The 15,322-nt window shown below is 41.8% G+C and overlaps 1 protein-coding gene across 2 annotated transcripts in view; it reads left to right on the top strand.

The window, feature by feature from the left end:
- Positions 1-13,134, top strand: part of elf1 (E74-like ETS transcription factor 1) — a 39,117-nt gene extending 25,983 nt beyond the window's left edge. For both annotated transcript variants that reach the window (XM_068325765.1, XM_068325764.1), the window contains exons 2-9: positions 2,974-3,299; positions 6,962-7,136; positions 7,650-7,754; positions 7,860-8,018; positions 8,137-8,220; positions 8,880-9,072; positions 9,192-9,551; positions 10,261-13,134. In XM_068325765.1, the coding sequence (XP_068181866.1) occupies positions 3,228-3,299; positions 6,962-7,136; positions 7,650-7,754; positions 7,860-8,018; positions 8,137-8,220; positions 8,880-9,072; positions 9,192-9,551; positions 10,261-11,068 (1,956 nt within the window). In that variant the 5' untranslated portion in view covers positions 2,974-3,227 and the 3' untranslated portion in view covers positions 11,069-13,134. The remainder of the gene's footprint in view (positions 1-2,973; positions 3,300-6,961; positions 7,137-7,649; positions 7,755-7,859; positions 8,019-8,136; positions 8,221-8,879; positions 9,073-9,191; positions 9,552-10,260) is intronic.
- Positions 13,135-15,322: the final 2,188 nt, after the last annotated feature.

The following is a 15,322-nucleotide window of genomic DNA, read 5'->3' as shown; positions in this document are numbered from 1 at the left end:
ATGCAATCACTGAGAAGTGCAGTTACCAGAGATAACTTAATAACTTTTAAAGTCCTATGTTTTTTATACAATTTTTTAAAACCAGAAAGCGGTAGGAATTAGAACAGGGTCGTGGCTTGAACGTGGGTGTATAGACTCCAACTGAGTATGTCAGTAACACTAATACTAAGCTGCTCAAGCATGTCAAAAAAAGGCCCCACCCAGAGCAACTCACAGACAGTCTATTTGCTCTGTGGGCTATTATGCATTGACTAACATCCCTGTAAAGTCCCTCCCTTTTCTGTTCTCCTCCTCTTCATGACATACAGAATGCAGTTACAACCGTTTCCCTGTGCTGGCACAAGGCGGCTGTTGTCATGTGCTCAGACATAATGCTGTATGCGTGCTACATCTCACTTGTGGCTGGCTCTCTTGTATCCCTGTCTTCTGTGATCGCTATGCCAACTAGGCTATTCAGATCAAAAACACACTGACAGTATGGATGTAGAAAACACACACACACTCGAACACGGAAACAGTTTGGTATATTGTACCATGAATACGTCAGTTGGCATGTAACTCATTCACACATGAGATTAGAATTACGACTAGTGATAATAGTGACACAATTATCAGGTGTGTTAATGTTGTTGTGTTTATGCTGATTTGGGAGGAGGCTGTGAGGATGGGCAGGACAACCTCAGAGTGATCTCCTATGATACAGAATCGTTTACACGGCTAGTGTTTTCAATAGATGCAGGTTTCAAACGTTTGTGTTTTCCAGACCTTTAAACAGTGGTGACTGCTGTGCTATGCTCTGGCCCAGGTACAAACAAGCCAAGGCGATGGCTATAAAATGTCTGTTTGTTCAATATAAAATTGCAAACAGATAATCCTGTTAGCTGGTAGACACATGTCCACCAAGCCTCACAGTATCTGCTTGTATCTGTTGGACGATGGAAGACAGCGTGACACAATATCTCTTGCAAAAACATTGAGACCGGGGCTCTGATGAGCTCCAGACAGATGGCAGCAGCATCCGTCTCTGGGAGAGGTGGGCAGGGGCTCAGCCTGGCTCGGAGGGCAAGAGGGACCGACTGCAGAGAAACATGAGCCCATTTCCTCATCTCCGTTCTGTCTTGATTTCAAGACAGCGACATATTATCATGTTCTGTCCTGATGCTTAGCAGAGAGATAAACTAAACTGTAAAATTAGTTTACCCCTATCACCCACAAGCTGCAGAATACCCCCCCACACACCCTCTTCTAAGTGTAAGGGCTTGGTATGCAACTTAGTCAGTCACACATGCATTTCAAAGCAAATAAGCTCCACCCTGGAGCAGTGGAAAAAGTAGGTGTGTGTGTCTGTGTGTGTGTGTGTGTGTGTGTTTGGGTGGTGTTCTCATCATTGCCATCACATACAACTTTACCACTGCCAGCTCCTCTACCCTGGGGGAGAGGAGGGTGGGGGTTTGCAACCCTGGGGTGTCCCATTTATTCTTCGGCCTAACTTCGGTGCCTCCCTTCCTTCAGCTCAGAAATCTGCCTTTGGTGTCAGATTATTGAGACACACCTCAAAACACACACTCATCCAATAACATGCGACCAATAGCCCCCCTCCCCCTCCCTCCCCCACCCCCCTGTGATATGTGTGATCACAGGAACTCCCCGGGGTCTACACAGTTGGGTTTCCAGGGTATTTTCAGCAGAGGGATATCTCAACTTTGTGTGTTTCTTGTTTTGAGTGTTTGTTCAGACCCTGACTTCTCCAGCACCCACTCATATGCTCGTATTAGACGCCCCTCCCCCAACAACCCACCCACCCAGTCTTGTCATCTTGGGTGTTGTGTATAGAGGGCATCTTTTTTTTCAAGGATACGGACAGGCGTGAAACAAGAGCTGCTAATCAGGCAGCAGTGAATTGTGGCCCGAGATCGTCCTGACTGCACACTGATGAGTTTTCCTGAGCATGTTTGGACGTGATATTTTGATTTTTGATGACAATAAATTTGATATTTTTTGGATTGTTTACAGAACAGTTACTTGAAGAGGCCTTTTGCCGAAAAGTGTTACAATCATCATTACGTCCCGCTTCTATTGCAATTATCAGTGTCCGTGTGTTTGCCCGTTTTTCGTTCGTTAATCCACCAAATATCTTCGCAACCGTTGCAGATAGAAAGATGAAACACAAAAGCACATTACTCGGACAGCAAAGGGGATGAAAATGAGATGATGACCTTGACCTTAGAAAACTAGGTCAAGGTCAAATTCAACTTTTGTACACTCAGGAGATAGAAAGACAAGGGAGAAGGCCAGTGTGAGTACAACCATAGATCAAAGCACTTGATCTGCCTATACTTTGATTTACCCTGACCTATGAAAGTAGGTCAAGGTAAAATTTTGAATTCAGGGGTGTCACTGGATGTTGCAGTCTCTGACTGCCTTGGTTCTAGTTTTAAACTATGTTTTACAGATGAAATAATTAACAAGTAAATTAAGGAAATGATCAAAAGACTAAAATTATTTACCAACGTACATTTTTACATCATAAATTCATACAACGTTGAACTTTTAAACATCATAGTCTGAAATGGGTTGGTAAATGAGGTGAGCACAATATTAAATATTGTATCTGTCATGTTGAATAAGATAGACTTTTGAATAAAGTAAATGTTATCTTTCCATTACTTGCATTTGTACATTTGCATTGATTATAGGTTTGAATCCTGTTACAAAATACTTTTTAGCTTAGAGTTGAATATGTGTGTTTATGTGACTGTTTCCTGTCATCCTTGAAATCGGACATAGTCTGGTTACAAAGGCCAGAAGCTTTGTAGGTTTATTTGAACGGAGACTTTGTGTTTATTGTCCATGCATGAAGAGACATTCTCTGTACTGTATCTCTACTTTTCTGTGCCTCTCTTCTTTCCTATTGAAAGTAAAGCGATTGAATATGCCCTCTAAACTTAATTCCTATCTGTTTCTCTCTTCCAGGTGTAGATGCTCTGGACAAAGCGGGACCCAGCCTCCGTGTTTGAGAGGGGCGAGGCTGCTCCCACCTGGGCCACAAGACTCCTCTGAAACTTGGCTCTCAGTCTAGTTGTGGGAACACTACCTAGATTGAAGAGGTACAGAGATAGAAGAAAGATATTAACTCTGGTGAAGCTGAATCTGTGTCAGAGAAGGAGTCAGGACTGGTCATAGCCAAGATATCTGTGGCTGCTCCCTGACCTTTGAACTCCACCGCCATGACGACTGCAGTACAGCCCAGTGAACTGGTGTTTGAATTTGCCAGTAACGGGATGGATGAAATCAATCAGGTAAGCCTAACACCCATTAAACATAACTGGACTTGGAGTCTGCATTATTGATTTGACTTGAATAACTTTTTGACCAGAAATGAATTGATTCAAGCTGATGCACTGGTTGTGATACTACTAATAAATGTAAGACTTTTGATAGTAGCGGAAACACAACTTGTGTAAACAAAATGGTTGTAAGAATAGCTGTGGCTCAGAGGCTGTGATCTTTAACTCTGACAACATGGTGAGGGACAAGGTGGGTGGCGTGTGGGATAGAGTGGAGGCGAGGTCTGGGAACAGGAGCATGGGCTGTTGGGAGAAATGGAAAGACTGAGAAACCTCCTGTGAGGTTAGGGTGCGTAGGAGGGAGAGGGTGGGGCATGAAAGTTTTTATGGCACAGAGGTTACTGTGTGTGTATGAAATGAGAACCTGTGCCCCATGTGTCTTTTCATTGGCTGGTCAGGTGAGCAGTTATCTCATCCCCACACCCATGTCTGAATCCTGTGGAGCAGGCTTGATTGTGCATGTGGTCTCAGTGAGCTTATGTGTTGTAGTGTTTGTGTGTCTCTAGAGTGACGAATTGTCACTGGATCTCTGAATAGCACCATTCAGGCCGAACCTGACAGACAAGTTACGAGGCTGCTTGGAAGGGATTGGATAATTCCATTTAAGCGTCTTGCATTGTTCCAGCATAACAGTTTTTTTTTTGCTGCACCCTCTCAGCCTGTTGTGCAAGCAGTATTCCCCTATTTACTAAGTCTTCAAAATCCCCCCTAAAAGGAACAGCTCATGGCCATACTGGTGAAGTGACCATTTTATTCCTGCTGCCCATTTTTTAAGATTTATTTTGGCCACAAAAAAGCTGTTTTAGCTGAGTGAAATGATGTGGGTTTGGTAGGGACCAGCCATGCCAGATCTGTATTGTTTTAGGTCAGTCAGCAGCAAGCGGACAAGTGTATCAGGTCCTGTCTAACAGTAGTACAAAGTGTTTTTTATTACTCCCAATTTGAAGTAAGGATAAAACAAAAAAAATCCTTAAATTTCTAACATGATTAATGTTTAAGATAAGATAAGATAATCCTTTATTCGTCCCACAGTGGGGAAATTTTCAAACTTGATGGTATCTTTCATGGGAAGGTATGCTGACAAATCTGGTAACTGAATATTATAAGTGTACAGACAGTTGAGCTTTATTGCGAATGGGAAGTTAAAACAGAAGATTACTGGTTCATGTGAGGAAGAGCTTGCACAGATGCTTTGCTTTCAAAGGTGGAATGGGGAACTCAGAAATGCAAATCCACCTGATTCTTATCGCCTCTCTTTCCCTATTAGATGTGTTGCACAAGTCAACAAAGAGGAAGAGCTGATTAAACCCTTTACGATGTTCAGTATCATTTATAGGACTGTGTTAGATGATGGACGCTGACTCTCCCAGGAGTTTCAACGACTCACAGTATTACAGATTTTAACACTGAATTTTCTCTTCCACAACCATCCACTTGTACATAAAAACACATTTTTGAAATGATTAATTCGCAACTTCTTCTTGTTTTACATGATGAAACAAGACCCGTTTGAAGTAAACGCAGTATCCAGCTAACAACAGAACAATAGCGAAGACAGCATCTTGTGACGTCTCATGCTCTTGTCAGCAAACTGTGTCGATTCAGATACTCTGCGTTTGAAGGGAAGGTGTGGGAGCTGCTATTTGTTTCAGGAGCTCAGCAGACCAACAGTCAGAATGCCTTTGTCTGCACACATGCTCGACTTACTCAAGGACAGCTAACACCATTTAAGCTCAGGCAAGGAGAAGCGCCAGTCTCCCTGTCTAGCTATCTGATAATATGTCTACCATAGACTGTGATTAATAAGAAACATTCAGGGTATGTCAGGGAGACATTGATAAAATCTGTAGTCAAAGCAAAATCCAGGGTTTTTAATTGCCCCGGGAGGCCTGGGCCTTTTGTTGCTGTGATGGCATAAACAATATGTTGACGATATTGAGATGTGATAAACATCTTGTAGAGTCATCTTCCTTTATATTTACTCACACCAGTGTTGAGCACCGTGTACACAGTTACTAACAAACACTTTGATGGGTAACTGTTGCTGGTCCTTGTGCGGAGGCCTAAACATTTTACACTGTAATTAAATAATGGGCCTGTCTGTGAGTGTCCTTGTTAAAGTGTAGCTGAATGGGAGTGTAACCATGGACTCCCATGATACCCCCCCCCCCCCGTCTCACCTCTATGGCTCAAAGTCCAGAGATCCAAACCAACAATGCACACTTGTGTAAAGAGACAATTAAGCTTTTATTCATAGTCCTCCCATTGCACCTTTTCGTCACACTTTTCTTTTTTTAAATCACATGACAGTGACAAAGTAGTTTTAATTTATCTTTTTTTTTTGTAAAATTTGTTTTGTGATACATCTCTGGCACCTGTAGGCCAACCAACAATGCCAAAGTCATAGCTGATACAAGTATTTGTAGCCATGAACAGGAGGTATGAGACTTAGGTACCTTTACTAATATTTAAACTCTGGAAAAGATGAATTATACTTCTCTTCTAGCTTACTCTGGGTCGTTGAGATTAGATGAAAATGTCTTTTCTCTGTTGCTAAAATGTGATGTGTGATGAAATGTGTGATGAAATGAACCATTTTGAAACCACTCCTCAGGCATCCGCAGAAGTTGCATTAAGTGTTTACCACAGAAGTGGAAACAGCACCAGTCCATTATTGAAGCATAGTGTCTTGCCACCCTCTGGTGGTGAGAAGACTGTGAATTGCTTCGCATCAAAGCAGCACAATTGACATCTAAATTTAGTTCACCTTGATGAATTTAATTCAGATTAGTTGAAATAAATAAATCCACAGATGTAATTTATGGCCAGTTGAGCCAGAAAAACCTGAGTCTGAGTCATGCAAAGGACTGAATCGATCCCCCTGTCCCAGATGAACCAAGCATCCAGTGAGCGCTCTTGACACTACATTTATTTGTAGCTGTTGTGCATGTTTGGCTTCTCAGCTGCCCCTCAATGGGGCTCAAACTCCAATAATTCCCTGTGTCCCTTTACCACTCCCTGCATCAGGCCTGAAATGAGAAGGTAGGGTTACAATTCCCAAAGCAGCTCAGGACGTGATGAAAGGGGTACTTGCCTGCAATTCATGATTGATCCATTAACATTCATTTGGGCTTGTATATTTTCCGAGCGTAAGATTAACTCCTCAGGAGAAGTAGGCCAAATCAAACAGCTGGTTCCCGTCTTCTTCGGCAGGTCCCTGTGGGCCACTGCAACACCACAGAAATGATCTCTCCTTCATGCTATATGCCTCTCCATTAGCTGAAAATGAGCATGAGTCTACAGTATTTTACAAGGGAATAAAAATAAGAGACCAAATCTGGTTATAACATTAGTGTGATGTTATCTGGGGTTTTTTATATCGCATTTATGATGTGCAGTGGAGGAATTAACAGCGGTTTTATTGCATAGACTCACAGGTATGTGCAGAGACTGTCAGTCTCCCAGTGATAACTCCTGTGTTACAACATATGCTCTCTCATCACTCTCTCTCTCATCACTCTCTCTCTCTCTCTCTCTCGCTCTCTCTCTCTCTCTCTCTCTCTCTCTCTCTCTCTCTCTCTCTCTCTTTCTCGCTCTCTCCCTCCTCTGTTCAGCTGGACGACCCGTCAGTGTTCCCAGCTGTGATTGTGGAGCAGGTGCCGGCAGCCGATTTGTTGCAGGTCTATTCAGGTTTGGAATCTGATGAGGTGACCAATGGCATCATGGTGGACACTACTCTCCATGTGGTGGAGGAACAGTCCATCTTGGTGGGAGGGGTGGACCTTTCAGGTACTTTGCTGTAGTTTAAAGGGATCGGCACTCAGTTTAAAGTACAATATGCTAGTTTCAAGATCAAAACGGTTATCAAAAACATGGAAAACCACATAAAAGTACAATCTATATATTTTATTTCTATCCAGATGTGCAACTGAACTTTTGTGTCTTTCATTGCAAATTATTCAGATGTGAAATTCAACAGCTATTCAGTTTGATTTGAAAAATAAAAAGCTACGTGAAATTGTATACATTCAAATGAGAATAATAAATTGCTAGCATAGCCTCAAGAGTCTTCATTAGTTACTAAGGAGGTCAACTACATGAACAGTTTGTCTAGATTCAATCTTAAGTTTATCTATTACTTATTCTATTCTATTACTTATTCTTTTTTCATGAATACCACATTTTATTAAAAGTAAAAAGACTGTGATATATAAGTACTGAAATACCACAAAACAACACAAATATGCAAATAGTTACCCCCCAAAAGGTAAAATTGATGGCTCTGTTATCCTTTGTGGGCAGAAACAACCGTTCAGGGCGCAGAGGACAGCATGGAGACAAATGCAGCTGCAGCTGCTCTTCTCAACATGGAGTCGCCAAACAACATTCTGGACGAGAAGCGTATGAGTAAGCTCTTGTACATATTTGAAAAAATGATGAAATAGGATTTGATGAAACACTTTAAATTTATCTTTCATCTGTTTCTTGTTTTTTCTTTTTGTTCTTGTAAAGTTCACACCTACGGTATGCTCGAGTCAGACTTGACATATGCTCCTCTGAGGCCTGACCAGATGGATAATGGTGCCCTTGACATGTCTCTGGATGAGGACACTTCATCCATGGATGAGATAGCCCAGAAGTCTTCCTTAAAACCACAGAAAAAAACCAAAGGTTTGATAATGTTATCCTCCTGCTTCTCCCCCTGCTAAACTTTCAGTGTCATAGGTAATTAAATGATTTTAACTTTGACCTCTCTGTTCATAATGTTACCTCTCAATTTGAATCATAGTGCGGAAGCCTCGGGCGGTTCGTCCCTGCTCTCCTATCACCACTCCTAGCCTGCCACTCAAGAAGAAGAGCAAAGAGGGCAAAGGTAAGCCTCACTAACTAGTCTGCTTCTCTAAAATGAGCCAATAAATATCGAGGTCTCTCCTTCCCTTGTGTACACTCGGTTTCCTCCTCCGGAATGTGCAAACAGCAGTCCTCAACCCCTGCAGTCCGGCGGGGTTGAATCTGCGCAAGTTAATGGATGAGGGGATCTCAGATTGCTGTGTTTCACAGGGAAACAGAAGTGATTGCAGGCTGGAGGGCACAGCGATGCCCTACCGATAGAAACAGACAAGTGCTGCTCGCTGTGAGCCCTCATTTCACAGTACAGTGTAACACAATGAGGAGGGCTGGGGATGGCGGGTTCAGCTGCACACATATACATCACCCTGTCATGTTGTCTGGGGTTCAAGTAACTACTGGGAGCGCTGCTGTATTAACCACTTCTAGCCAAACCATTACGAATTAGAGTAATCTATTTTCTGGCGCGGTATAATTAATTCCCTTCTAAGGCGCACATTTAAACTCAGCTGACATAGTAGCAGTTGTAAGAAAAGACTAGCTTCTCCTCTTACCTCTTAGCTGCAGTATAAGTAATCTCCTAAATTACTAAATAAACTATAGATATTGATATAAAGGCTCTGAGGTGCCACCACAAATGTGTGACATGTTATAATGGCTTAATTTATTCCTTAAAATTTACAGGCAACACAATCTACCTGTGGGAATTCCTTCTGGCTCTACTGCAGGATAAAAACACCTGTCCCAAATATATCAAATGGACACAACGGGAAAAAGGCATCTTTAAGCTGGTGGATTCAAAGGCCGTTTCAAAGCTGTGGGGCAAACACAAGAATAAGCCTGACATGAACTATGAGACCATGGGTAGAGCTCTCAGGTAAGAATAACACACAAAGGATTTCCATTCCAAGTCTTGGTTGTCATACTCCATAACCTCTACTGCACTCCACTGATCATAGGTGATAATACAGTAACCGGACTTTCTTATTCATTTAGGTACTATTATCAGAGAGGAATTCTGGCGAAGGTAGAAGGGCAGCGGCTTGTGTATCAGTTCAAGGAGATGCCAGCTGATCTGGTGGTAATTGAGGATGAAGACACTGGCCCTGATTCCAACAGCTGCTACGGAAACCAGAGATCGTCCAGCGGGCGGTCGGTCGTCCGTGGAGGGTCCAAAGGGCACGGGAGGGCTCACAGTCAACATCAAGTCCCAATGAAACAGATGAAGAAGGAGGCTCACGAGGAACATCTGTACCAGGAAGCCAGTGTTTGTCAGACCGAACAGCTCCTTCAGACTGTCAATATGTTGCAAGCCGGCCAAGGATCAATTGTTCAAGAGCCGGCACAAGCTATGAGGTAGGAGATTGGCAAGAGGATAGCACTTTAAATTACACACACTGTTAAAGTTTTCCTCACTGTGAATTATCCCGTGGACATTTTAGAACGAATAATGATTCAATTTAATTTTTATTATGAATATAGCACAGTTGGCACCAGTGAAATATTTTCTAATCAGAGATTTGTGATTGTTGAAACTCGAGCCAGACTCCATATGGATATATATTCATTCATTAGTCTATATCCACAAGGATAAGTAGTGGATTTCCAGAAATATGCCTGTTCTCTCTCTTTTTGAGAGAAAGGGATAATTTGATGACTGAGTTATTTCTTGGTGGTGAGAAGATGCCAAGCTACAACATATTGTTTTTATAGTATCATATAATCTGTTAATTAACTTTAGAGGTGCTGGTCTGCAGATGTTTTCTTTTTTTAATCTTGGTTCAGTGCACGGCAAAACGATTCCCTCCAAGTCGGGGTAAATAAATGCTGGCTGTAATGTTGTGTTTATTGAACACCACACTTGAGAGAATAACCTTATTCTGAAGAACTTTGCTTAAAAGTTTTACATACAAAACTACACTACAAAACTCCATAGTCAGCTTCTACGCTAAATTCATGAAGCTTCTGAGTCGACTCTTTGTTATATTGATCAGGGCATTAGTACAGCTGTGTGGGATCGTATACTTGGTAATGTTCACAATTCGCCTCAATCTCGTCTTCTCAGGACCATCAACAATCCAGTGTCGCTCCCCATGGTCCTGACACCTACTGGTTCATTTCAGTCTGTTCCTCTCACCACTGTTCTGGCCAATGGAGACTCCAACCACTGCTCCCCACCTCAGGTTATTCTACACACCATGCCCTCCAGCACACAAAGTGGTAAAGATGTGCTCACAATCCATGCAGCTTCTCTTGGAGGTGAAGCCAGCAGTCTGCAGGATGGCCTCCCTCAACAGCTCCTGGTCACAAGTCTTTGTTCCTCCACCATCTCCACCTCCCCTCCCTGCGCGTCTCTTCCAGGAGTTATTACTTCCACTGCTTCAAATCTCAATGGCCTTCCTCGTTTGGTCACCATCAACACAACCTGTGGGCAGACCATGGTGGCGCAGCAGCCCGGTACTGTAATTGCCACCGTGCTCAAATCCAGCGACCTCTCTGGGTTGCAGGTCAAAGAAGAGCTACTGGACCCCAGCTACTTCCAGTCGATGGTGAATGGCGATCTGTCACTATCGGCAAATACGTTTGAGAAAGAAGAGATTGAGGCAGGGGAGTCTGAGCTGCAGTATAGGACTGTGATCATTGATAGCAGTCTAAGCCAGAGCCAGGAGGCTTTAAGTGAGACAATAGTTAATGGACATTCTTCCCAGACTGGCAGCCCCAGCGAGGGCCTGACCCCGGTGGAAGAGCTGGAAGTGCGTGGGGAGATGTCCTTACAGCCTGAGCAGGGAATCAAAGGCCTTCAAGAGCTACCACTGTCTGTCCAATTGCCTGCAAACTTTATCCAGATAAAGACAGAGCCTGCAGAGGCTTAGAGCTGCAGGACTCTTCCATGCAAGTTGAACCAAAAACAACCATTGAATCCACTTTGACCACAGACATTTTTTTCTTACCCTACCACAGTGATCTGATCAAAGATCAGAGCAAGGAATCATTGAGCAAGTTGCTCTTAAAAATTGGTCAGTTCAGCCTCAGGATTTATTGTTTACTCACACATTTTGTGACTTTGTGCCTAATTTTAAAAATCAAGGGAGTGTTTAGTTTTTCCAGTAAGTCATTTTTCAGATTTGGGATTGATTTCTATAGACTCTATCCTCAAGATGTAGAAATACAGCTACACAAGAAAATACACACATGTTCACATAAAACAAGCCCCTCTCCCCCCACCCCCACAGACAGCAGCAGTCACATTAACCAGGGATTGCTGTCTACCAAATGTGCCAGTTAATAGTTTTATCTTACGCCGCTTTGGACTGTTTTTAAAGAGGCAAACACAACAAACCAAAACTTGGAATGGAATGCCAAATGGTGCAATGAGTTCAGATTTCTGAGTAAGCACAGAATATCTGTGTGTGCTTTTGGGATGGACGCTGTTTCACGGTGTAGAGTTGAGAAACATCTCTCGAAGAGTGCCTTAGAGGAAGTTCTAGCCCCTGAGACCGTTCCGTTCAGACATCTGATTCAATGACATAAATATCTTTTCAGACTTTGAGACATTAAAGAGCATATTAATCATTTATTTTCTTAGAAATAAAATGTTACGGAATCACTCTATTTTACTCCTGGCCTTAAAACACTGTGCTACTATGGAAATGGGAATTTTCTGTCCACTAAGGACAGTGTAACAGTATATATAGTAATGCGGACCATAGGTACAGCAGGATGAGGAGTCACAATGTAGAGAAAGAATGAGCAGGAATTTTTTTATATCAGCTTCTGCTGCAGAGGACCAGGTGTTTATATGAAATGGAAATATATGTGTATATATAAATATGCAATTGAGATTAAATTTTAAGGCCATAGCAAATTTATTTATTTTGTGAATTTCTAAATTCTGTGTGAAAAAGTCACATTTATCGTCTATTTACATGTGTAAACATGAGGGAAAATACAAAGAATATGAACTGTAATAGTAATACCAGATTGCTTTTTTGGTAGTTTTTTTAAGACAGTTTTTTTATTGGTATATCATTCCATTTAGCTTGTCTTGGTATTTTCTTGACTTTTAGACTTGATTGCTCTGTGCAACATCATTATTCTACTGTTTTATCATTGTATTGTAGATATCCCCTGTTGTATGTCAAATTTAAACATGTATTGAATGTGCTTCTGTTCCCTTTTTTTGATAAAACATACCTCTTTACCTTTTTACCTTTGTTTTATGCAAAAACTGCATTAAATCTCAAATCAATCACTATGTTTTTGAAATTAGATTTCAAACTGTCTCTCCCTCCACTGTTTCTTTTCTCCTCTCTGCTCATCTCCTTTTCTAAACCCCCCCCCCCGCTCTTGGATCAGTATCGTCGGTGCCTCCCTTATTTGCTACCCCGCGTTGTTAAGGACCTTTTAAAGCCAACCGTGTGATTGGCCCCTTGGCCCTACCAGCGATGAAGCCATATTGATCCTGAATTGTATCACAGTTAAATTGGTTGTATTTTCCACCAGTACTGTTGCTGCAGAGTGAGGACTTCAGATATACTGACCTCCACCTTCATTGGTACCTAAGAACAGGATCCAAACGCTGCTTTACAAACCCATATCAGCCAAGGGCGCTCTGCAAAGACACTCTGAATGTATTCATATTGTTTAAATACATGCTTATGCAAATCTTTGACAATCTGTAATTACACTGGGTTATATTTGCTTCGAACTTCGTCTGCCTTTGAGTGAGATTTGCTGTTATTTTTTGATTATTTTTTTGCATTGTATATGTTCCTTTAACTGTCTGGCATTTTCCTTAAAGCACTATTGTCTGTAGGTATGTTGACTGCTTATGCTTCATTGCTTATATTTTCTTGGGTTGTCCATTGCATCCCCTATGCTGAATATAGAGTAGATTTTTAAGAAAAGGAAAATGTACTAATTAAAAAATTTCATTTTATGTTGGTCTTAGTTATTTTCATTTAATTTTTTAAAAAGAATTTGACACGTGAAGCAGAGATAAAATATCATACATTAAAAAAGCAGCAAAGGATCACTTCATGAATAGAATTCTGCAGTGGAGATGATGAAAATGAAATTAGGTGTTTCAGCCCTGGAAGTCAGTCATATTATTGGGCTGCTGCAGCGTTCAGGGACGCTCATCCACATGGTGTTTGAGGAGAAAGAAAAAACTAATGTTGGAAACTGGATTGCAGCCATTAGCATGCCAGAGACTGATTGGACTGTACTTAAGTGCACTACTTCTCCAGTTGCTGTGGGTGGATGAATACATTAGCATCTGACATGCCCAGAGCTGAAGACAGCAGAGTCTGTCACCACAGCTTGCCGAGTGAGGAGTGTATGTGTGTTTTTGGGCTTCGGTTGACAGTGAGGGTTATACTGAATTGGATGGATTCTTTTTGAAAGTGTGTTATCTTGGTGTGTGTGTGTGTGTGTGTGTGTGTGTGTGTGTGTGTGTGTGTGTGTGTGTGTGTGTGTGTGTGTGTGTGTGTGTGTGTGTTGCATGCATTGGCTTGGATTGACTGTCTGAATGGTAAAGCTTGGGAAGGAGGGTGATGGTGTTGAGGAGGCTGTCTGGCAGCAGGACTTGCCTATTGTACCTGGTTCTCTCTACACCCACATACACAGCTGTGCACCACACAATTAAATCTCGCCATAGGGTTAACACACACATACAGTGGTTCATCGATTGCCTGCCAAATGGTAAGCGGAGGCTGATATAGATTACCAAAATAATGAAAAGCTACGAGCAGCCCTTGCATCCACGCTATTCCTTTGGTTAGTGAGTCAGAGACCCTAAAGATGGAGTGAAAGTCAGGTCCTGGGAGAGGAGGACTATTTCTGTGTCGCCTGCAGCCACTGACACAGCGCGAGTGTTTACTGCTGTGCCATGCTGCCTCTCACAGTGGGAGCTGTTGAAGGATGACGGCTGACATTACTGTGCCTCCAGCCTGTAGCAGGAACAGTATAGGGAGCTTATTTAACCATCAGGTCACCAGACTGACTGCAACATCACACAGAAAAGGACTTGATGACTGCAGCTTCATGGCCACTGCACCTGTATGCTGTCTATTAAGTCAGCAGGCTGCAGCTAAGGTCAGATTGAAATAGACGTCTTTAAAATTTGATGGTTACATCGCAGTAGCAGGACTAAATATATTTTTAATGACAGAGGATGTAGTTATTTAAATAATAGTGAGGAAAACATGTTTTGATGCTGCAGCAGTACACCTCTCTAAACACAAGATGGCACTGGCAATACATGCTTTCTCTGAAGAACCTGTGCCTCTGACTGGATTGAAGAGAAGTATTCCTTCAGGTTACTAATCTAAATACAGACACTTCTCATGCATCAGTTTCCCCTCTTCTTCGCCCTAGAATAGCAACTCATGGATCTAAATGAAGCAGTTATTATTTGAAATGAAAATAAGCAGCTGGAAGTGAAGTTTCCCCGCTTTTTTGATAAGTAACAAAAGGAATAAATTCACATGTGAGCCTTGATGATAGTGGCCGATTCCTCAGGCCTGGTAGGCAGGCAGAATCCTTTGAACTGCGCTAACCTGGTAAATGCCTGGTATCTCTGTTTATCTGGCAGAGTAGTCGATCTGGATTCGTCTCCCAATCAAAGCAGAGACAAACATATGCTGGAGGGGGGTTTCCTAGACAGTGGATACGATGCATGTGAAAAAATGTGCAGGGCTTTTGAAATGATCCACTGTATCCATTTTATCTGGTCTACAAACATAAGAGAAGAGTTTCCTGCATTAGCTTTGCAAAACAAATGCAAAATGATTATAATGAATATATTTACAATTTACCATTATATTTAACATTCATACTTGTAGATGTAGAAGTATTAACAACCACAACATTAATTCTTCCAATAAAATTGATTGTTTTTTAGTTGTTCAGAGGAAACCCATTATTTTTTAAACAAAACTGCTGGTGTGTTTTTGTTTAGCTGTACTCTTGACATATTGTCATTGTTTTTTAACAGCAATCATCAAATAACCCACTGGCTCCACTACATTAATTTAATTAACCTCACTATATTTGTTACATCATGAGACATATTTCAAAAAGAATCCATTAAAAATGAACATTGTTATAGAAGCTGTAGGTTTTTG

This window comes from Antennarius striatus, chromosome 10 (genome assembly GCF_040054535.1).
Source record: "Antennarius striatus isolate MH-2024 chromosome 10, ASM4005453v1, whole genome shotgun sequence".
In the NCBI taxonomy this organism is placed as follows: Eukaryota; Metazoa; Chordata; class Actinopteri; order Lophiiformes; family Antennariidae; genus Antennarius; species Antennarius striatus.
The sequence above is the reverse complement of the archived record's forward strand: the minus strand, read 5'-3'. Positions and strand labels throughout refer to the sequence as shown.